At 47.5% G+C, this 22,870-nt stretch overlaps 1 protein-coding gene across 2 annotated transcripts in view; it reads left to right on the top strand.

Moving 5' to 3' along the window:
• sptbn5 (spectrin, beta, non-erythrocytic 5) overlaps positions 1-22,870 on the top strand; it is a 321,773-nt gene that overhangs the window by 13,019 nt on the left and 285,884 nt on the right. For both annotated transcript variants that reach the window (XM_068039706.1, XM_068039705.1), the window contains exons 4-13: positions 3,166-3,394; positions 4,515-5,146; positions 5,998-6,136; positions 12,385-12,617; positions 14,653-14,806; positions 16,040-16,240; positions 17,142-17,357; positions 17,904-17,994; positions 19,599-19,714; positions 20,449-20,661. In XM_068039706.1, the coding sequence (XP_067895807.1) occupies positions 3,166-3,394; positions 4,515-5,146; positions 5,998-6,136; positions 12,385-12,617; positions 14,653-14,806; positions 16,040-16,240; positions 17,142-17,357; positions 17,904-17,994; positions 19,599-19,714; positions 20,449-20,661 (2,224 nt within the window). The remainder of the gene's footprint in view (positions 1-3,165; positions 3,395-4,514; positions 5,147-5,997; positions 6,137-12,384; positions 12,618-14,652; positions 14,807-16,039; positions 16,241-17,141; positions 17,358-17,903; positions 17,995-19,598; positions 19,715-20,448; positions 20,662-22,870) is intronic.

Below are 22,870 nucleotides of genomic sequence, written 5' to 3'. Positions count from 1 at the left end.
ATTTCTCTGCAGCACCTGTGGAAGAGCCTGTTACTCCAGAATTGGCCTTTATAGCCACTCCAGGCGCTGCTTCACAAACCACTGACCACCTCCAGGCGCGTATCCATTGTCTCTCGAGATAAGGAGGCCCAAAAGAAAAAAAGAATGAATAAAGTATATTTTGGGAAAAAAAAAATTCAGTGACCTCTACTGGAAACTGTATATGAGTGTTGAATCAAGAAAGGAAAGGGTTTGGCTACAGTAGGTCCCACTGCTGAATAACTTGCTGATGCTATCACATTGCGACTGCCCCTGAGGTGCTGAAGAGCACCCGACTTCCTGGAATTGAGCACCAGTGTGAATCAGCTCCCTGAGGTACTGGGAATGGGGGACAGTCATATCTATGTTGGCCCAGCTGAGACCTGCTCACTTAGCAGCCCTGGAATATGCTGTTCTGAGTACTATTGTGGAATTGCTTTTACAGACTGAGCCTTGGTGGGTAGGACCTGCTTGCTGAGGTTTTACAGTGGCTGTCAGCAGGTAACAGGATCAGTCTGTTCAATAAAAGTAAATAGTTTGTTTTCCAGTAAATGGTACTTCCATACTGAACAGATCGGTATTGTAGAGTGAATTCCATTGTTGCACTTTAAACAGTGAAACATACTGTGTGGAGTGGAATGCAGCATTTATTATTCCACAGCAAACTGCTAATTTAACACAAGTGGAATTTAAAACATTAGCCGTAACTGACTCTTGACAACTTGATTGTGGAACCCATTCAGGAGTGTTGGAACTGTTCTATTCAGCTCATGTTTAATACATACAACTGGAAATGCCCACAATGGTGAAATGATGGAAACACACATCGCGTGGCAGCACAGCACCTTGATGCCCCAGCCTGCCTGACAAATGGACCATCTCTCCAATTGCAGACACTGCCTGGCTTCACACATGAGCTCACATAGGAAGTGAAGAACAGTACAATTGCATGTTTTCCTCCTCCTGCTGTAGGGTCACTGGGCAAGATACCCTGCTCACATGGAGGCGGGGGGCATGGCTGAGATACAAAATGAGTACTTTGCATCTGTCTTGACCAAGGAAAAAGATGGTGCCAAAGTCATAGTGAAAGAGGAGTTAGTTGAGATATTGGGTGGTGTAAAAATTGATAAAGAGGAGGCATTAGAAAGGCTCCCTGTACTTAAAGTTGATAAGTCACCAGGACTGGATCAGATGCATCCGAGGATGCTGAGGGAAGAAAGGGTGGAAATTGCGGAGACACTGGCCATAATATTCCAATCCTCCTTAGATACAGGTGTGGTGCTAGAGGACTGGAGAATTGCAAATGTTACACCCTTGTTCAAAAAAGGATGTAAAGATAAACCTAGCAACTACAAGTGACCGTCAGTTTAACCTTGGTGGTGGGAAAGCTTTTAGAAATGATATTTTGGGACAAAATTAACAGTCACCTGGACAAATGTGGATTCATTAAGGAAAACCAGTACAGATTTGTCAAGGGGGTAAATCATGTTTAACTAATTTGATTGTGTTTTTTGATGAGGTAACAGAGAGGGTTAATGAGAGTTAAGCAGTTGATGTGGTGTACATGGACTTCCAAAAGGTGTCTGATAAAGTGCCACATAACAGGCTTGTCAGCAAAGTTAAATCCCATAGCATACAAGAGACAGTAGCAGCATGGATATGAAGTTGGCTGAATTGGTATATAGTGCGGTTCCCCAGGGGTAGGTATTAAGACCACTGCTTTTCTTGATCTGTATTAATGATCTAGACTTGGGTGTGCAGGGCACAATTTCAAAATTTGCAGATGACACAAACTTGAAAGTATAGTGAAGTAAGAGGTTAGTGATAGACTTTAAGAGGACATAGACAGGCAGGTGGAATGGATGGATGCATGGCAGATGAAATTTAATGCAGAGAAGTGTGTAGAGATCAAATTTGGTAGGAAGAACAAAGAAAGGCAATATTAAATATAGGGTACCACTCTAAAGGGGGTGCAGGAACAGAGAGACCTGGGGGTATATGTTCAAAAATCATTGAAGGTGGCAGAGCAGGTTGAGAAAACGGTTAATAAGGCATTAGGGATCCTGTGCTTTATAAATAGAAGTATGGAGTATAAAAGCAAGGAAGTTATGGTGAGCCTTTTTAAGACACTGCTTCTGGGCACCACATGTTGGGAAGGATGTTCAGGCATTGGAGAGGGTGCAGAAAAGATGTACGAGAATGGTTCCAGGGATGAGGGACTTCAGCTTTGTGGATAGATTGTAGAAGCAGGGGCTGTTCTCCCTAGAGAAGAGAAGGCTGAGAGGAGATTTGATTGAGGCGCTCAAAATCATGAGAGGTTTGGACAGAGCAGATGTGGAGAAACTGTTCCCATTGGTGGAAGGGTCGAGAACCAGCAGACACCGATTTAAGGTGAATGGCAAAAGAACCAGAGGTGACATGAGGAAAATCGTTTTTACGCAGCAAGTGGTTAGGATGTGGAATGCACAGTGCGGTGGAGACAGATTCAATCATGGTTTTCACAAGGGAACTGGATAATTATGTAAAGAGAAATTATTTGCAGAGCTACAGGGAAAAGACAGGGGTATGTGACTAGGTGAGTTCCCCGTGCAGACAGTCGGCACAGACATGATGGGCCAAATGGCCACCTTCTGTGCTGTAACCATTCTATGATTCTGTAAATACAAATCACTTTTTGTGCTCAAGTGACAAATAACATGCACACACATGCATCTGTGCTCATTCACAGATACACACATGCATCCGTGCTCATTCACACATATACACATGCATCTGTGCTCATTCACAGACACACACATGCATCCATGCTCATTTACACTCCTTTCTGCTGCCCTTTTATCAAAAATGCATGACTTTTCTTTCTCTCCTGACTGTTGCTGTGTATGGACATCAGAAGCCCTCTGCTAACTGATGCAAGTGGCCATCCTTCATGTGTCTGTAGCCCATACTGTAACCATCACTACTTTATTCAACCATGAGTGGTATTACAGCCAACCCCCCATCCTGTCCTCATCTGATCTACACACACGTGCACACAGAATCTGAGCTTTATATTCTTGTGTTAATAAGTTTGACAAACCCATTCTGTTGCTTATATTGTTAAAGGAGTGTATTTAATTAATGAAAGTGTATTGGTATAATTTTCAGACCTGATCTGATAAACTACAAGTGCCTAAAACCGAATCAGGCGAAACGTAACCTAGCTAATGCCTTCAATGTCGCAGAGGAGATGCTGGACATTCCCAAGCTCCTCGACCCAGAGGATGTAGCTGTTTCTCATCCAGACGAGAAGTCCATCATGACCTATGCGTCTCTGTACTACCATTACTTCTCCAAAATGAGACAGGGCCAGACTGTACAGAAGAGGATTACAAAGGTACTGCAAGTGACACCTTTATTTATAATGTCATTCATAGTGTTTCATTTCAGGAGAATCCCTCAATCATAATGTTTAAACAACTGTTCTCCATCACTCTCCTGGTTTAGACATAATACAGTATGTTTGATCTGGAGAATTGGCTTTTTCTGCCTTATTCAAGAGTGGATTGGATGAGACATGAAACTGAGGCCCTGTCTGCCCTCTCAGGTGGGCATAAAAGATCCCATGGCACACTTTGAGGAAGGAGGATCAGGGGAGTTATCCCCAGTGTCCTGGCCAATGTTTATCCCTCATCTATCATCAAATCAGATGATCTGGTCATTTATTTTGTTACTGTCTGTGGGACCTTGCTGTGTGCAAATTGGTTACCACATTTCTACATTACAACAGTGACTTCAAAAATATTTCATTGGCTATGAAGCAGTTTGGGATGTTCATGAAAGTTGTTATATACAAGTTCTTTCTTTTCCTTATGAATACTTGGTGGGAGTAATCATTTAGAATATTTATTATTTTGTACTCCTCCTTACTTTGAGCCACTTCCATATTTAAATGGTTTTCCTCTTTCACTGCTCTCTCAGTTGGAATATTGTGTCCCGTTTTAGGAAGGTTGTGGATAGAGAAGAGAAGAAATTCACTGAAATGATTACGGGGTGAGAGGTTTTATTTATAAGGAGAGACTTGAGAAACTGGGGCTGTTTTCTTTGAAGCAAGGAAAGGTGAGAGGCAAGCTGATGGAGGAGCTTAAACTTGTGACAGGTTTTGATCAGACGAGTCAGGAAAATCACTGATTGAAGAGTTGGTAATTAGGGCTGGAAGTTTCTAAGCTGGTGCATCTAGACTGCAGTGTGGTGGAACCAATGGAGTTTTAATCACTGGGGAGCGATGGAGCCATCACATAACAGAAGAATATTCATTTCTCTAGTTTCACAGCATCTGTTGAATTATTTCATTTTTCTTAACGGAGTTTTGAGACTCCCTGACCTGGTGCAGATCGGTCTTGCAACATGTAAAGGACTATTCAAAGACGTTACATTAAAAGAGTAGTGAACTCCCTTAGTGTTGGTGATATGTAATTTAATTTGAGACTGAGTCCTGGTTTCTGTTCCTTTCACAGTTTTTTAATCTCCTGAAGGAGATTGAAGACCTCAAATTCGAGTACCAGGGATTGGTATCTGACCTACTCCAGTGGATCAAAGACAAGGTGAGGGAGCTAAATGACCGTCGCTTCCCCAACTCGCTGACTGGCATGCAGAGACTGGTGGCAGATTTCAAAACTTTCCGCACAGTGGAGAAACCGCCTAAGTATCAGGAGCGAGGAGTCATCGAGGCTCAACTCTTCAACATCAAGACCAAACTGAGAGCCAACAACATGAGACAGTACATCCCCCCAGAGGGGATGACATTGAGTGACATCGAGAGGCACTGGGCCAATCTAGAGAAGTCTGAATATGAGCGGGAGAAGGCCCTGCAAAAGGAGATGCTGCGGCTGGAGAGACTGGAGCAACTGGTGCAAAGGTTCAAGAAGAAGGCCATGCTGAGGGAGACTTACCTCGCTGACATGAGATCAGTTGTTGCCAAACAAAATGTCATTGTGAAGAGCATAGAGGAGGCAGAAGCTGCCACCAAGAGGCTGGAGGCCATCACCACTGATGTGTTTGCCAGGGAGCAGAGGTTTCAGGCCCTGGCTGAAATGGCACAGGTCATCGAGAGAGAGAATTACCATGGCAAGATTGAGATAGTGAAGAAGTAAGATTAAATTACTGATAGCCCTTCAGCTCAGTCTAATATAATTGTGGTTTAGAACAACAAATCCTCCGATCAAGAGTCTGGGTGGATCTGTGCGTCAGACACTGTCCCCTCCGGGTCTGGGTGGGTCAGACACTGTCCTTTACAGGGTCTGGGTGGGTCAGACACTGTCCCCTCTGGGTCTGGGTGGGTCAGACACTGTCCTTTACAGGGTCTGGGTGGGTCAGACACTGTCCCCTCCGGGTCTGGGTGGGTCAGACACTGTCCTTTATAGGATCTGGGTGGGTCAGACACTGTCCCCTCCGGGTCTGGGTGGGTCAGACACTGTCTCCTCTGGGTCTGGGTGGGTCAGACACTGTCGTTACAGGGTCTGGGTGGGTCAGACACTGTCCTTTACAGGGTCTGGATGGGTCAGTCACTGTCCATTCAGGGTCTGGGTGGGTCAGACACTGTCCATTCAGGGTCTGGGTGGGTCAGGCACTGTCCTTTACAGGGTTTGGGTGGGTCAGACACTGTCCATTCAGGGTCTGGGTGGGTCAAACACTGTCCCCTCTGGGTCTGGGTGGGTCAGGCACTGTCCTTTACAGGGTCTGGGTGGGTCAGACACTGTCCATTCAGAGTCTGGGTGGGTCAAACACTGTCCCCTCTGGGTCTGGGTGGGTCAGACACTGTCCTTTCAGAGAATAACACACATCTCATGCTGTTTCCCGAGTTCTTGAATGTGCACCGGTGTTGGACCCATACAGTGTAAGCACAGAACCTAGAATCTGATGTATATGCTCCAGGGGGACTAGGACAAGGTCGGAATTCGGACTCGGGTGCAGTGTTTGAAATCTCTTCTTTCTGTACAGACAGCGGGACGTTGGGCGTCGTTGGCAAGATCTCCTGCAACAGCTTGACGAACACAGAGAATCCCTGAATAAGATGGTGGCCGCACTCTCCCTTCTCCGTGATATTGACAGTATTTACCAAGAAATAATGACCCTTCAGGTAAGATTTGGCATTCATATATTTTAAAGAATAGCCACTGAACATTACATTTGAAAATATTCAGTGCATTACCAAGTCCAGTCAGGACCCCAGCTGTCTGTCTGTCCCGCAGTGTGTGGAGGTAATGATGGACAGGTAGGGTGCACAGCCCTTCTCTACAATCACAGGCATTGTCACTGTATTCATAGAGGAGAATCTGGCACTAGCCAGCAACTCTACTATTCTCTGAGAAAAGAAGAATATCCTAACATCTAACCTGTTTAAGGCTGGAAGAGGGGTAGAAGTGTGGAACTCTGACCCACAGAAAGCAGTAGATGCTAACTCAGTTCATAATTTTAAATCTGAAATTGATAGATTTTTACTAGCCAAGGTTATAGCAGATATGGAGCCAAGGCACGTAGGTGGAGTTCAGACACAGGTTAGCCCTGATCTCATTGAATGGTGGAACAGGCTCGAGGGACTGAATGGCTTCCTCCTGTTCCTATGCTGCTGTGTATTTCTTCTCGTACTTTATATAGCAACTTGCATTTATATAGCGCCTTTAACTTAGTAAAACATCCCAAGGCATTTCACTGGAGCGTTCTCCCATTTGACACTGAGCCACATGAGATATTTTAACAGGTAGCCAAAAACTTGGTCAAAGAGATAGGTTTTAAGGAGCATCTTTAAAAAGTAGAGAGATTTAGAGAAATGGAGAGGTTTAGGGATGAGAAATGGAATCAAACCGGACGGACCACCCGGCATCGACCAAGGCACTGGAAATGACAAAGACAAACCCAGCCCTGTTGACCCGGCAAAGTTCTCCTTATTAACATATGGGGCTTGTGCCAAAGTTGGGAGAGCTGTCCCACAGACTAGTCAAGCAGCAGCCTGACATAGTCATACTCACAGAATCATACCTGACAGACAATGGCCTGGACACCACCATCACCATCCCTGGGTATGTCCTGTCCCACCGGCAGGACAGACCCACCAGAGATGGCAGCACAGTGGTAAACAGTTGGGAGAGAGTTGCCCTGGGAGTCCTCAACATTGACTCCAGACCTCATGAAGTCCCATGGCATCAGGTCAAATATGGGCAAGGAAATCCCTTGCTGATTACCACCTACCGCCCTCCCTCCCCCTCAGCTTCTCCATGTGGAACACCAATTGGTAGAAGCATTGAGGGTAAGCAAGGACACAAAATGTACTTTGGGTGGGGGACTTCAATGTCCATCACCAAGAGTGACTCTGTAGCACCACTACTGACTGAGCTGGTCGAGTCCTAAAGGACATAGCTGCTAGACTGGGTCTGCAGCAGGTGGAGAAGGAACCAACAAGAGGGAAAAACATACTTGACTTCGTCCTCACCAGTCTACCTGTCATAGATGCATCTGTCGATGACAGTATTGGTAGGAGTGGCTACCGCACAGTCCTGGTGGAGACAAAGTCCCGTCTTCACATTGAGGATACCCACCATCGTGTTGTGTGGCACTACTGCTGTGCTGAATGGATAGATTTTGAACTGATTAAGCAACTCAAAACTGGGCATCCATGAGGCGCTGTGGACCATTAGCAGCAGCAGAATTGTACTCAACCACAATCTGTAACCTCATGGCCCGGCATATTCCCCACTCTACCATTACCATCAAGCCAGGAGACCAACCCTGGTTTAATAAAGTGTGTAGGAGAGCATGCCAGGAGCAGCACCAGGCACCTGGTGAAGCTACAACTCAGGACTACTTGCATGCCAAACAATGGAATCAGCATGCAATAGACAGGGCTAAGTAATCCCACAACCAACGGATCAGATCTAAGCTCTGCAGTCCTGTCACATACAGCCGTGAATGGTGGTGGACAATTAAACAACTAACTGGAGGAGGTGACTCCACAAATATCCCCATCCTCAATGATGGGGGAGCCCAGCACATCAGTGCAAAAGACAAGGCTGAAGCGTTTGCAACAATCTTCAGCCAGAAGTGCCAAATGAATGATCCATCTCGGCCTCCTCCTGAGGTCCCCAGCATCACAGATACCAGTCTTCAGCTAATCTGATTTACTCCACGTGATATCAAGGAACGGATGTTCGCTGATGATTGCACAATGTTCAGCACCATTCGTGACTCCTCAGATGCTGAAGCAGCCCATGTCCAGATGCAGCAAGACCTGGACAACATCCAGGCTTGAACTGATAATTGGCAAGTAACATTCGCGCCACACAAGTGCCAGGCAATGACCATCTCAAACAAGAGAGAATCTAACCATCTCCCCTTGATGTTCAATGGCATTACGATTGCTGAATCCCCCACTATCAACACCCTGCGGGTCATCATTGACCAGACACTGAACTGGACCAACCGCATAAATACTGTGGCTACAAGAGCAGGTCAGAGGCTAGGAATTCTGCAGCGAGTAACTCATCTCCTGTCTCATCAATGCCTGTCCACCATTTCCAAGGCACAAGTCAGGAGTGTGATGGAATACTCTCCACTTGCCTGGATGGGTGCAGCTAAAACAACACTCAAGAAGCTCAACACCATCCAGGACAAAGCAGCCCGCTTGATTGGCACCCTATCCATCACCTTCAAGATTCACTTCCTCCACTACTGGTGCACAGTGGCAGCAGTGTGTACCATCTACAAGATGCACTGCAATAACTCACCACAGCTTCTTCAATAGCACCTTCCAGACCCGTGACCTCTGCCACCTAGAAGGACAGGAGCAGCAGACACATGGAAACTCCACCACCTGCGAGTTCCCCTCCAAGCCACACACCATCCTGACTTGGAACTGTATCACTGTTCCTTCACTGTTGCTGGGTCAAAATCCTGGAACTCCCTTCCTAAAAGCACTGTGGGTGTACCTACCCCAAATGGACTGCAGCGGTTCAAGAAGGCAGCTCACCACCACCTTCTCAAGGGAAATTCGGGATGGGCAATAAATGCTGGCATAGCCAGTGATGCCCACATCCCGGGAACAAATTTTTAAAAAGACAATAGTAGTCCTCCTGAACCTATCAAACTGGCATCATTTTTCGGTACGCACACAATCTGGTCCCTTCATCATTTTATAGATCTCAATCAAATCACCCCTGAAGCTCAGCTTGTCCAAAGTATATCAACCCAGGTCTTTAAGTTTTGAACTGGGTAGCTGAGGTGTTATAAGATGGGAATCATTCTGGTGGCTCTCTGATTTGCCATTGGTCTTCAGTATTGGGCACATCCTTACTGAATTGTTTTAACCAATCGTCGCAATGTAAATGTTCTGCCATTTTAGTAAAACACAGTCTTTTAATTGGCAGTAGATTCTCAGTGCCCTTGGTTCTACTGATCAACTCTCCCTCACCATCTTCTGCCCCTTTCCTCTACCCCTCTCTGTCCCTGTTTTTCATGCTCTGCTTTCCTGTTGTTTGTCTTTCCTTTTAAGCCTTGCTTTATACCTTTTTAGATTGTGATTTTAACCCTAATTGCTGTTCAAGGGAATATCTGAAGTGAATTATGAATCCCATATTCTCTGGGACTTTAATTCTTTTCCCATTGCCAGTGCCACAGGTGGAGCTAATATGTTAGCCTTTCCACATGCCCAGGATCGATTCATGTGCTGGATCAGAGATCTACCTTCTCTCCATTCGTGAATGATTTTACTTACAATATTTCTTGATAGAAGTTTGGCTTTTGTTGTATCAACTTTTAATGTTGTATCGAAGAGTCTATTTAGATGGACTCCTTAACAAGTATCAATTGCCAAATCCACTTAGGTGACTGAGGTTGCAAGGAAACCAAGTTTTGGATTGTTTACCGACTGTAACCTCCTCCAACTCTCTCAAATCTCTGCACTGTTCCAATTCTAGCCTATTGAGCATCCCCAATTTTAATTGCTCTGCCATTGGCCATGTTTTCAACTGCCTGGAATTTCCTCTCTACACCTCTCTGTCTCTCTACCTCTCTTACCTCATTTAATAGCCTCCTTAAAACTTACCTCTTTGACCAAGCTTTTGGTCATCTATCCTAAAATCTCCTTATGTGGCATGGTGTCACATCTTGTTTGATAATTGCTCCTGTGAAACATCTTGGACTTATTACTACATTAAAGGAGCAATATTGGCAATATCTAAGCATGTTTTGTTGAGTGATTCTATGTCTTACACGTGCAGGTGTGGAGCAGGAATTCCTGTCAGGCCTTCTGATGCCTTTGAGTTCTATTTTGATTTGCAAGATTTGCCTATTGTGCAGGTATCACATTTGCTCTTCCATTCTCCCAGTTTGCCCTTGGCAGCTGTGATGGGATAGATCGAAGGTTCTTAAGTGAATTTCTGCTTCCCTAGGTAGCTGATGAACTGAGGTTGGTGGATATACTCTGTGAATGTTCAACTTCATGCATAAACTTTCCCTTGCTCGTGTACTTCCAAATTGTGAGAATTCTTCAACGTTTGAGATGTTTTAAGTTTTTAAACAGATTTTGTACATCAGATGAACCATATCTTCCAGCTGTCCTTTGCTCCTGTTGAATTTTATTTCTTCATGAAGTTGATTGGTAGCCAATGGCATGTGATATACAGTCTGTCAAGAGTTTATTTCTCTGTCAGTAGAGAGATCAGGGACAGGGTTTTTCCTGCGGCTTTCAGAACCCCACCGTTAGGCTAAAATGGAGGCCAGGCACTTGCATTGTGTAGGAAACGGTCACTCGCTATGATTTTCCCCGGGGTGGGCAATTAAGGGCCAGAGGACAGGCTCGCCAACCAATTAAGGTTGGGTGAGCTCTCGAAGCTGGAGGACGATCAGAGGCCTTCTAGATTAAAAGGAGTAACAGGCTGTAATGCAGGGTAAGTAAGGGAAAGGTAAGATGGAGGCACCTTCTCTCCAACTTTTTAAAAATTAAATTTAAAAAATGTTTTTTTTTACAGGAGAGGCCACTACTGTGGGAGGGGGGGGGGGAGGAGGGGCAGGGCACAGGGAACCCAGGCAGGCAGGGAGGGGCTCTTGGCCTGGTTGCAGCGCTGGTTCCCCCCTGTTGCCGGGAGGCCGCATCCAAGCCCCGCTACCTGTGGGAACCTGGAGGCCAACTGGAAAATTCCAGTCAGCTTTAATGAGTCATGTTGACTAACTGCCGCGTGTGGGCAGTTACCCTGCCGCCCCCCCTCCCCCCCTCCCGCACCAACTCCGATCTTCCCTCCATAAAAATGGTCTGGAGTGGGATGGAGCTGGCGAACAGGCATGCCAGCCATCAGGGCTATTTTTCGCTCACAGCCACATCTGTTCCCAGCCCGGGCAGGGACTCGAATCCTGCCCCAGGAGTGAGCTTGTACTGTTTATCCAAGATGTTTAACAGCAGTAGCACAGGGGGACAGAGATTGGAACCATTAAAGGGCAGGTTTAGGACTGATATCAGGAAGTGTGATCAATACATGGAATGGACTTCCAGAAAGAACAGTTGAGGCAAATACCTGGAATCATTTACAAACCTATTGGATGCTGCAGTGAGGGATTGAAGGGTATCCCTGGATGGATTCAGTAGCCTTCCTCATTGCTAATGGTCTTGTGATCAAAGGGTTTATTGTTCACTAACAGATGCATTGCCAATAAGGTCATATCCTTCAACAGCGGCTAACCATTGCATTGCACAAAATTATCATAACTACTTTACTCTTCTATTCTCCGCTGCTATTTATAAAACGCAAAAATGCCATTGGCCTCTTTATGGTTTTATCCACCTGCCTTTACAATTTTAGGAAATTATGTATTGGCATCCCTTGGTATTTCTGTTCCTCCATACCCCTCAGTATCTTTCCTTTGGGCTTATGTTCTCATTCCTGAATGTCCCTCTCACTTACACTTCAATTAAATTGTATCTGCCATCTGGCTGCCCACTCCACTAACCTGGCTACCTTTCTGAAGCCTTTTGCACGCCTTCTCGTTGTTTGTCAAGTTCCTTACTTTAGTGTTGTGAGAAGGCTTTGAGTTTGTTTTCCCTATATTCAAGTTTGAAGCACCCTTACGCAGGAAAGTGGACTGACCCCACTTCTGAACCTTTGCTATTCTTTGATATCAGCAGTTCACTGATGCTTGGTTCAGTGCAGTCTTTTTATAGGCCAGAGTCACGAGCCTGGATGCAGTTGGTCAGTTGTCCAGGCAGAGGTCAGGAAAAGGACAGGGATGTCATTTACATTGGGATGGCTTCAGTTGTTTCAAAGCGATGAGTAAATATGATGAACTCTAACGGTGATCCAACAAACTGCCGCAGTTCAGGTATTGTTTCTCTCCCACCTACAGCTGGTAGTAAGTTCGAGTGATTATGGCAAGCACCTGTTCGATGTGGTGGATATGGTACAGAAGCACAACCTGATTGATTCTCAAATCTCATCTCATGGAGAAACCTTGAAACACATCAACCAGAGAGCTGGCAACCTCAGGAGGAACAGCGAGCTGAAGACCGACCTGGTCCAGGGCAAACTCAAGGAGCTTAATGATTTTTACAGCAACCTCCTGGAACTCAGCAAAGCCAGGTCAGATATTGCCTATTGCAAAATGCTACAGACAGCGGTTGGGTAATAAGCTGATGTAATACAAGCCTCTGTGTTCTCTTCAGTCTGCTGGCTATGACAGACCTATGTAAAATGAGTTTGGTAGTCTTAACCCAGGACTAAGGAAACAACCGCCCCTGAGTTGGCTCTGAACTGACAGTCTCATTTGATCCACAGAATGATTGGTGTAAGGAATGGCAACTGTCACGCTGCCGTAAGGGGGTACTGTCTTGAGATTAGGATGAGGTGCATTGTTAGAGCATAGAAGAGGAGTTACTAGGATCCACAGTTACCTGCACCTACTGTTACTGAGACTTGCAGTGACTGCAATCCACAGGTACTTGCTGTTACCGGGACCTGGCGGTGCCAGAACCCAGCATTTCCGGGACCCACAGTTACTGCGATCCCCTGTTTCCGGGACCCACAGTTACTGCGATCCCGTTTCTGGGACCCACAGTTACTGCGATCCCCTGTTTCCGGGACCCACAGTTACTGCGATCCCGTTTCTGGGACCCACAGTTACTGCGATCCCGTTTCTGGGACCCACAGTTACTGCGATCCCCTGTTTCCGGGACCCACAGTTACTGCGATCCCGTTTCTGGGACCCACAGTTACTGCGATCCCCTGTTTCCGGGACCCACAGTTACTGCGATCCCGTTTCTGGGACCCACAGTTACTGCGATCCCCTGTTTCCGGGACCCACAGTTACTGCGATCCCCTGTTTCCAGGACCCACAGTTACTGCGATCCCCTGTTACCAGGACCCACAGTTACTGCGATCCCGTTTCTGGGACCCACAGTTACTGCGATCCCCTGTTTCCGGGACCCACAGTTACTGCGATCCCCTGTTACCAGGACCCACAGTTACTGCGATCCCCTGTTTCCGGGACCCACAGTTACTGCGATCCCCTGTTTCTGGGACCCACAGTTACTGCGATCCCCTGTTTCCGGGAGTTGTGCTAACTAGGATCCACAGTTACTGCGATCCCCTGTTTCCAGGACCCACAGTTACTGCGATCTCCTGTTTCCGGGAGTTGTGCTAACTAGGACACACAGTTACTGCGATCCCCTGTTTCCGGGACACACAGTTACTGCGATCCCCCGTTTCCGGGAGTTGTGCTAACTAGGACCCACAGTTACTGCGATCCCCTGTTTCCGGGAGCTGTGCTAACTAGGACCCACAGTTACTGCGATATCCCGTTTCCGGGACACACAGTTACTGCGATCCCCTGTTTCCGGGAGTTGTGCTAACTAGGACCCACAGTTACTGCGATCCCCTGTTTCCGGGACACACAGTTACTGCGATCCCCTGTTTCCGGGACCCACAGTTACTGCGATCCCCTGTTTCCGGGAGTTGTGCTAACTAGGACCCACAGTTACTGCGATCCCCTGTTTCCGGGAGTTGTGCTAACTAGGACCCACAGTTACTGCGATCCCCTGTTTCCGGGACACACAGTTACTGCGATCCCCTGTTTCCGAGACCCACAGTTACTGCGATCCCCTGTTTCCGGGAGTTGTGCTAACTAGGACCCACAGTTACTGCGATCCCCTGTTTCCGGGAGTTGTGCTAACTAGGACCCACAGTTACTGCGATCCCCCGTTTCCGGGACACACAGTTACTGCGATCCCCTGTTTCCGGGACACACAGTTACTGCGATCCCCTGTTTCCGGGAGTTGTGCTAACTAGGACCCACAGTTACTGCGATCCCCCGTTTCCGGGACCCACAGTTACTGCGATCCCCCGTTTCCGGGACACACAGTTACTGCGATCCCCTGTTTCCGGGAGTTGTGCTAACTAGGACACACAGTTACTGCGATCCCCCGTTTCCGGGACACACAGTTACTGCGATCCCCTGTTTCCGGGACACACAGTTACTGCGATCCCCTGTTTCCGGGACACACAGTTACTGCGATCCCCTGTTTCCGGGAGTTGTGCTAACTAGGACCCACGGTTACTGCGATCCCGTTTCCGGGACCCACCATTACTGTGACCTAATTTATTTTTCTTCCTAAAATAGACGTTCTAAACTGGAGCAGCAGCAGCAACTGTTTGAGTTTTTCCGGGACTGTGAGGAGGAGGAGTCATGGATCTATGAGAAGTGGCAATTGGTGCGGACAGCCACGTTAGGACGTGACATCAACCAGATCGCAGTGTCGATTCAGAAACATAAGGTAACCACTGTGTTAACTGCGTACAGGCAGCCACACTGTGGTAACATGCCATCATCTTGATAATCCGGCCTGGCTGCTGACACCTGGCCTTTACCACGGCAGCAGCCGCATCATGAGCACCTGGCCCCTTTACTGTGTTACAGCCGGTAACAGCCTCCCTGTGGACACCCGGCCTTTACTGCGTTAACTTGGCCTCGCCATGGACACCTGGCTTTTACCGTGGTATCAGTCTTGACACAAACACTCCCCACTCCACTGAGTTCCCAGATTGAACTCTGGCTCCAGGTTTTTGTGTATCACTGATCCATCCCCTGGTGCAACAGTGCCCCAAGCATGACTGAGTGTGATACTGGAACCAGTGTCCCAGAGTGTGGAGTGAGTGTGATGCTGGAGCCAGTGTCCCAGAGTGTGGAGTGAGTGTGATGCTGGAGCCAGTGTCCCAGAGTGTGGACTGAGTGTGATGCTGGAGCCAGTGTCCCAGAGTGTGGACTGAGTGTGATGCTGGAGCCAGTGTCCCAGAGTGTGGACTGAGTGTGATGCTGGAGCCAGTGTCCCAGAGTGTGGACTGAGTGTGATGCTGGAGCCAGTGTCCCAGAGTGTGGAGTGAGTGTGATGCTGGAGCCAGTGTCCCAGAGTGTGGAGTGAGTGTGATGCTGGAGCCAGTGCCCCAGAGTGTGGAGTGAGTGTGATGCTGGAGCCAGTGCCCCAGAGTGTGGAGTGAGTGTGATGCTGGAGCCAGTGCCCCAGAGTGTGGAGTGAGTGTGATGCTGGAGCCAGTGCCCCAGAGTGTGGAGTGAGTGTGATGCTGGAGCCAGTGCCCCAGAGTGTGGAGTGAGTGTGATGCTGGAGCCAGTGCCCCAGAGTGTGGAGTGAGTGTGATGCTGGAGCCAGTGCCCCAGAGTGTGGAGTGAGTGTGATGCTGGAGCCAGTGCCCCAGAGTGTGGAGTGAGTGTGATGCTGGAGCCAGTGCCCCAGAGTGTGGAGTGAGTGTGATGCTGGAGCCAGTGTTCCAGAGTGTGGAGTGAGTGTGATGCTGGAGCCAGTGCCCCAGAGTGTGGCAGTGAGTGTGATGCTGGAGCCAGTGCCCCAGAGTGTGGAGTGAGTGTGATGCTGGAGCCAGTGTCCCAGAGTGTGGAGTGAGTGTGATAGATGTGATACTGGAGCCATTGCAGTGCAGTAGGAGCTTGTGGACTCCGATTTCTTGAATTGATCCTATTGTGTTGCTCCCTGAAGGCCCTGGAGTCTGAGTTTAACTGCCATCAGTCCATCTGTTACTCAGTGGTGAGGAAGGGCCAGTACCTATACCAGCGGAGTATGGACAATGAGAAGGAAGCGAGGAGATGGGTTGTCGCCCTCCAGAAACAATGGCAGCAGTTAAAGGACGAGTTGTCAAACCGGAGCTCACGGCTCCAGGCAGCACTGACTATAAAGCAGGTGAGATACAATGGCAGAGGAGCTGAGTCAAAGAGTGTTGGCAAAGATTCTGACTGGGTCCGAGTCCCCCACAGATGCTGCTGTAATCCAAAACCACAGTTAAACAGAAGAACATAAGAAATAAGAGCTGCTGTAGGCCATTCAGCCCTTTGAGCCTGCACCACCATTCAATAAGAATGTGGCTGATCATCTGCATCGGTTACACCTTCCCGCACTATCCATATATCCCTTAATTCCCTTAGTACGCAAAAATCTGTCAATTAAACTGAAAGTGTTCCTCTTGAAGGCTGAGCTTGAAAAGGCATCATAAAATACAGCGCAGGACGGTATCAGTCTCTGATCTATGTTGAATCTAAGCCCAATGGGCGGTGGGTGTGTGCTACAGCTGGGAAAGGTCCACCACATTACTGCTCTTGGGTGCTGCCCAGAGTCTCCTTGCAGATATGATATGCCAGCTTGACTCATTGGTTGCACTCTCGCCTCTGAATCAGCAGGTTCCGGATTTAAGTCTCACTCCAAAGACTTGAACAAAAATCGAGGCTGACACTCCAGTGCACTACTGATGGAATTCTGCGCTGTCAAAGGTACCATCTTTCAGATGCGGCATTAAACCAAGTTTTCCATCCGCCCTCTCAGGTGGAGGTAAAAGATGCCATGGCGCTATTTTGACGCAGAGTTCTCCCCAGTGTCCTGGCCAATATTTACCCCTCAATCAACATCACAAAAAACAGACTGATTGTCGGGAATCCTGCAGGTGGTGTGGATTTTATAATAACAGTCGCTACACCTGAAGAGTAATTCATTGCGTGAAGCCCTCTGAGATTTGTGGCTGTGTTAGGTGGGCTATAAATGAAGGAAGTCATTGTATCTGAATGAGAAGGTTTCTCTGCCCTGTTCTCAGTATTTCACAGATATCAACGAGGCCCACTCCTGGCTGCTTGAGAAACAGCCTCTGGTGCAAAGCGAGGATTATGGGAAGGACGAGGCCAGTGCCGATGCCCTCCTGCAGCGCCACGTGCGCCTAGAGAAGGAAATCGCAGCGTATTCCACTGAAGTGAAGAGACTCGGAGACCAGGCGACAACGGCAATGCAGCAAGTCCCTTTAACCATGTGTCAGGTACTCACTTCCACTCTGATATCTGTGTCAGTCACTGTTTGGGGACAGTGTAGAGGGAGCTTTACTCTGTATCTAACCCCGTTTTTTTTTTCCGAGGGAGCTTTACTCTGTATCTAACCCCGTTTTTTTTTTCCGAGGGAGCTTTACTCTGTATCTAACCCTGTGCTGTACCTGTCCTGCAAATGTTTTAGGGTTATCAGCAATGCTGTGGAATGCCACATGTGAGCTACGGTGCTCCATGGGTGGAATACCAAATGGAAAGTGGGAATCTTCACTGGGAAACAAGGGAAAGGAATTCTAAGATGTGCATTTCCATCCTGCTTATGTAGTAGCTCCCACTTACTGGTCACAGAGCAGAACTTCCACGGCCCAATATAGAGCATGCCTACTGGTCCCGCACTGAACCCAAATAGCGACAGGTTAAGTGACGGAGTATTGGCTGTGGGCTTGGTTTCTGTTCGGGATTTCATTAGGGAGCAGCTTTTAGAACCTGCTATGATGGAATGATCCTGGGAATTGGTGAGAAATTCTGCGTCTTGCTTGCAGGCAGAGAACCAAGAGAGGAAAATGTCCGAGAGCTGCTCATCTGACGAAGAAGGAGAAGGATTGGGGATCCCGAGGATAGTCCATCCTCAAGGTGAGAAGGGGAAAGTGATAGCAGAAATGCTGATGCCACAAGTCCAAATTAGAATCGATGAAAGGGGCAGGTTTCTGTGTCGAAGTTATGCCTGAATGTGCAGCACGATGACACCAGTAATATCTCAGAGCAAGAGTGATGATGTAATCGGGTCCTGTGATGTAATGTACTAATGTGCTGTGATATAATAGCATACCTAATATAAGATAGCTGAACAGTTTCAAAGTGTTGTGCTGTGTTTTAGCAGTGTCAAGTGCGGTGCTGGGTTGTAGCAGGGTTGCAGTGCGGTGCTGTGTGTAATAGTGTCACAGTGCGGTGCTGTGTTGTAATAGTGTCGCAGTGCGGTGCTGTGTGTAATAGTGTTGCAGTGCGGTGCTGTGTGTAATAGTGTCGCAGTGCGGTGCTGTGTGTAATAGTGTCGCAGTGCGGTGCTGTGTGTAATAGTGTCGCAGTGCGGTGCTGTGCGCAATAGTGTCACAGTGCGGTGCTGTGTTGCAATAGTGTCACAGTGCGGTGCTGTGTGTAATAGTGTCGCAGTGTGGTGCTGTGTGTAATAGTGTCACAGTGCGGTGCTGTGTTGTAATAGTGTCGCAGTGCGGTGCTGTGTGTAATAGTATTGCAGTGCGGTGCTGTGTGTAATAGTATTGCAGTGCGGTGCTGTGTGTAATAGTGTTGCAGTACGGTGCTGTGTGTAATAGTGTCGCAGTGCGGTGCTGTGCGCAATAGTGTCGCAGTGCGGTGCTGTGTTGCAATAGTGTCACAGTGCGGTGCTGTGTGTAATAGTGTCGCAGTGTGGTGCTGTGTGTAATAGTGTCACAGTGCGGTGCTGTGTTGCAATAGTGTCGCAGTGCGGTGCTGTGTTGCAATAGTGTCACAGTGCGGTGCTGTGTTGCAATAGTGTCACAGTGCGGTGCTGTGTGTAATAGTGTCGCAGTGTGGTGCTGTGTGTAATAGTGTCGCAGTGTGGTACTGTGTTGTAATAGTGTCACAGTGCGGTGCTGTGGTGTAATAGTGTCACAGTGCGGTGCTGTGTGTAATAGTGTCGCAGTGGGGTGCTGTGTGTAATAGTGTTGCAGTGTGGTGCTGTGTGTAATAGTGTCGCAGTGTGGTACTGTGTTGTAATAGTGTCACAGTGCGGTGCTGTGTTGTAATAGTGTCACAGTGCGGTGCTGTGTGTAATAGTATTGCAGTGTGGTGCTGTGTGTAATAGTGTTACAGTGCGGTGCTGTGTGTAATAGTATTGCAGTGCGGTGCTGTGTGTAATAGTGTTGCAGTGCGGTGCTGTGTGTAATAGTGTTACAGTGCGGTGCTGTGTTGTAATAGTCTCACTGTGCAGTACTGTGTTGTAATAGTGTCGGAGTGCAGTACTGTGTGATTTGTGTCACAGTGTGGTGCTAAGGGTTATGTGGTCAGGATGGCCTTGGCTGTGATGTTGTCCATGGCTATGTACGCTTCTGACTCTCCGTCTCAACTCCCTTATCAAGCATGTTCACTCGGGTGAAGTGCTAGAGGGAGACTGCTACATGAGGCAAATGGAGAGGGTGGTCGCAGTGTGCATGGAATCCAGTGAGGTAACACTTCCTTACCTTCTATGTTCACGGCAGGTGAGACCTATACCTTCACCAAGGTCAATATTCTGGAAAACAAGAAAGCTCAAGACAGCTGGCAGCCACTGAAAAGACAGGGGAAGCTGAGATCATCGCCTGTGGCGCCAGTCACGGTGAGTGAGCCAACCATGAGGAAATCAGTGCACCCTCTTCACATCCCTCTCTCCCTCCCTCCTCTTTCCTCTTGCCCCTTCCCCTGACCCCTCATTCCTCTTCCCCTGACCCCCTGCACATTCCTCTCTCTCCCCCACCACCTCAGTCTTTCTCTCTCCCTCCTCAAACCATACCCCCCAAACTTTCCCTATTCCATTTCTCTCCCCTTTTTCCTGATTCCTTTTGCCCTACACTCCTCCTTCAATCCTGTAAACCTTTTACTATCATTTTTCAATTGCTTCTTACTTTACTGCAATCAGAAACATCAAATCATAATGGTTTGCAAACCGATAGAGGCCTTTCAGCTCTTCTGCTGGCTGTTTCCTGGAGCACTCCAATACTAATCCCATTGCCCTGCTCTATTCCTCCCGGCCTGGATCTTCCTCTGCTTCAATTAGTTATTCAACATTCCAATTATCGACCCAAACAGCAACCTTCCCTTTGGGTTCCAGTTCAGGAGTTGGAGTCTTTAGCCTCAATCTGGGTGAGGCAGGTGGAGGTTTTCAGAGGTACAGAGTGGTTGATCTTGTGGTGGTGCTGGTGAGGGTTCAGCTGTATGCTGGAATCCACCCTTTATTGGTGGAGACATTTGTGACGTGGACGTTCCTGCCTCTTGGTGAGAGGACAAGCAATGAAGGGAGGGTACAAAGTTTCAGAACCCTGGCTGATGCCGTTGTGTTGTTGTGTTGAGCAGGTGGACAGTGAGAGCACTGCTGACCATTCCGTCGAAGACAGTCCGACCCGGACGGTCAGCAAGCCACGGAGGAGCCGTTCAATGCGCCGTGGGACAACTGAGATTCAATTCTCCTCACAGACCCAGCCCAATGAGGACTTAAATAGAGCAAAGATCGAAAACAGCCAGAAAGCCATCAACTCCTCTTACGTCAATCTCTGCCAGCAGGCCCAGGTATAGTAACCCATTTCTGTCCTCCCTCGTGCACTTGTCAGGTAGTGTTTCCCCTCGTGTAATCGGCAGATCGTGTCCGCTCCCGTGTACCCGTCAGATCGTGTACCACTGCATGTCCTATACTGGATATACCAATACAGCTGGATAATGGAGAAACAAACTGCATGTTGTGAACTGGATACAAAACTACAGCTTTATGTTGATGTTACGGCCACATGGTGAGGGGTGAGGGGGTGTGGGTGGTTCCCACTGTCCAACTCCCACCTGACCACAGCAAGTGTTTTTGTTATTAGGGTTTTAACCCCTTTGTGTTTTATTTGTCAAATAAACAGACGGCGACGGGTTTTCTTGTAGATTTAAAACAGAAGAGTAATTTGTTTTATTCTTTCTTGGGCAAGGCCAGCATTTGTTGCCCATCCCTAATTACCCTTGAACTGAGTGGTTTCATTGCTGTGGGTCTGGAGTCACATGTAGGCCAGACCAGGTAAGGACGGCAGATTTCCTTCCCTAAAGGACATTAGTGAACCCGATGGGTTTTTAAAACCATTGATGAAAGTTTCAAGGCACCATTACTGAGACTAGCTTTCAATTCCAGATTTTAATTAATTACATTTAAATTCCACCAGCTGCCGAGGTGGGATTTGAACCTGTGTCCCCAAGCCCAGGCCTCTGGATTACTAGCCCTGTGACATTACCAGTACGGCACTGTCTCCCCCTATTTATTGAGCAGTATGCATTCCCGAAATGGTCACAACCGCACCAACACGTATTCACTCACACACACACACGAGACAGATAGAGAGGAAAAGGAGTTAGTGGTTTGAAGTGAAGTAGGTTTTCAGGGTTCACGGTAAGCCTACTGAATCTTCTCAGAGGTCAATTTCTGTTGAATGTTGCAGGCCTGGGTTGTTTGTAGATTTCTCTGTTGGTTGAAATTCTAGTCTGAAGACAAGGGGTCAATTTCAGTTCTCTGCTGCACAAGTTGAGGTGTAGAATTCACAGCAGGGCACCTTCTTGCTGGATTTTTCCCAGCTGAAAAGACTTTGGGAATGTTTGTCCCGACTCTCTCTGTCTCTGTGTGTGTCTCTCTCTCTCTCTGTCTCAGTCTCTCTCTCTCTCTCTCTCCAGACAGCTACTTTTTAAGCTAAAAGTCTCTCACATCTTGCCTCTGTTGGGAGACATAGATCTTCCTCCCTAGGGTGACTGACAATGGCCCAGGATGTAGCTACTTCGCACCTTCTTTGTTTCAGAAGAACCTATTCCATTCAAAAGTATCTATTGATAGGTTCAGGATGGGTATAATCGACACCTCTTAGCTTTGGAATGTATCCTTCTGTCCTTGCCAGACAGTGAGACAGTCTGAATATATAAGGCCAGGACTTTTGACCTTCAGTGGCCATTTTGAAGCCCATTGCCCAATTTATAAAAAGAAAAGTCAATTTTTATAACCCTTCAGGGTGAGTGCTTGTATTTTCAATCGCCTCACTTTACGTGAGCGTAATTGTGGATATATGCCAGTGCATGTCCCCAGCTACGATGCAAGTAGATTGAATACTCGACAGCTTTCTCCAAGGCATCAGTCCATCTTCTTGGTGAGATTGGAGTGATCCTTGTTCCGATTCCATTTCTCCCCAATCCCGATCACTGGTGTTTGTCTATCTGTCCCATGGAAACTCCCTTTATCTACGGAACCAAAGCCTTGGTGTTAGTGTAGATGGTAATTTAATCCTTGATTCTCCAGTGATTTTTTTTAAAGCTGTGTTAGGCTGTTCACTGTCCATTCTGTTTCAGTGCCACGTTTGCCCAGGTTTGGAGAGATTGATTACAGTGATCAGTCAATAACTCCATTATCATTGTAACATGTGACTACCAGGATGGTGGAAGGTGAACTACATGGATCTTGGACTCTCTTCATCCAGCAATTCTGATGTTTCATGCTTGCTTGCCTTGTACCAGGAACTGCTGACCCCTACTGCACCGGATGGGAGATCCGTCAACAAAGGCTAGAAGGTTCTAAACAGTATTTAGAGCCCATGAGTGGAACCTGCAGACTGCAGATGTAAATCTGAGAGAGGAGCCAGAATCCCTGAAATTGAAGTGGGAAGCTTTGTATTGATTTTGCAGTGTGGCCTGCTGCACTAGAAGATGGCAGGGTAGTAACTATACTAATGGGCTAGTAATCCAGAGACCTGGGGCAGGATTTTCAAAG

The sequence above is a fragment of the Heterodontus francisci genome, chromosome 9, assembly GCF_036365525.1.
Source record: "Heterodontus francisci isolate sHetFra1 chromosome 9, sHetFra1.hap1, whole genome shotgun sequence".
Lineage (NCBI taxonomy): Eukaryota > Metazoa > Chordata > Chondrichthyes > Heterodontiformes > Heterodontidae > Heterodontus > Heterodontus francisci.
This window is presented reverse-complemented; position numbering and strand designations above follow the sequence as displayed.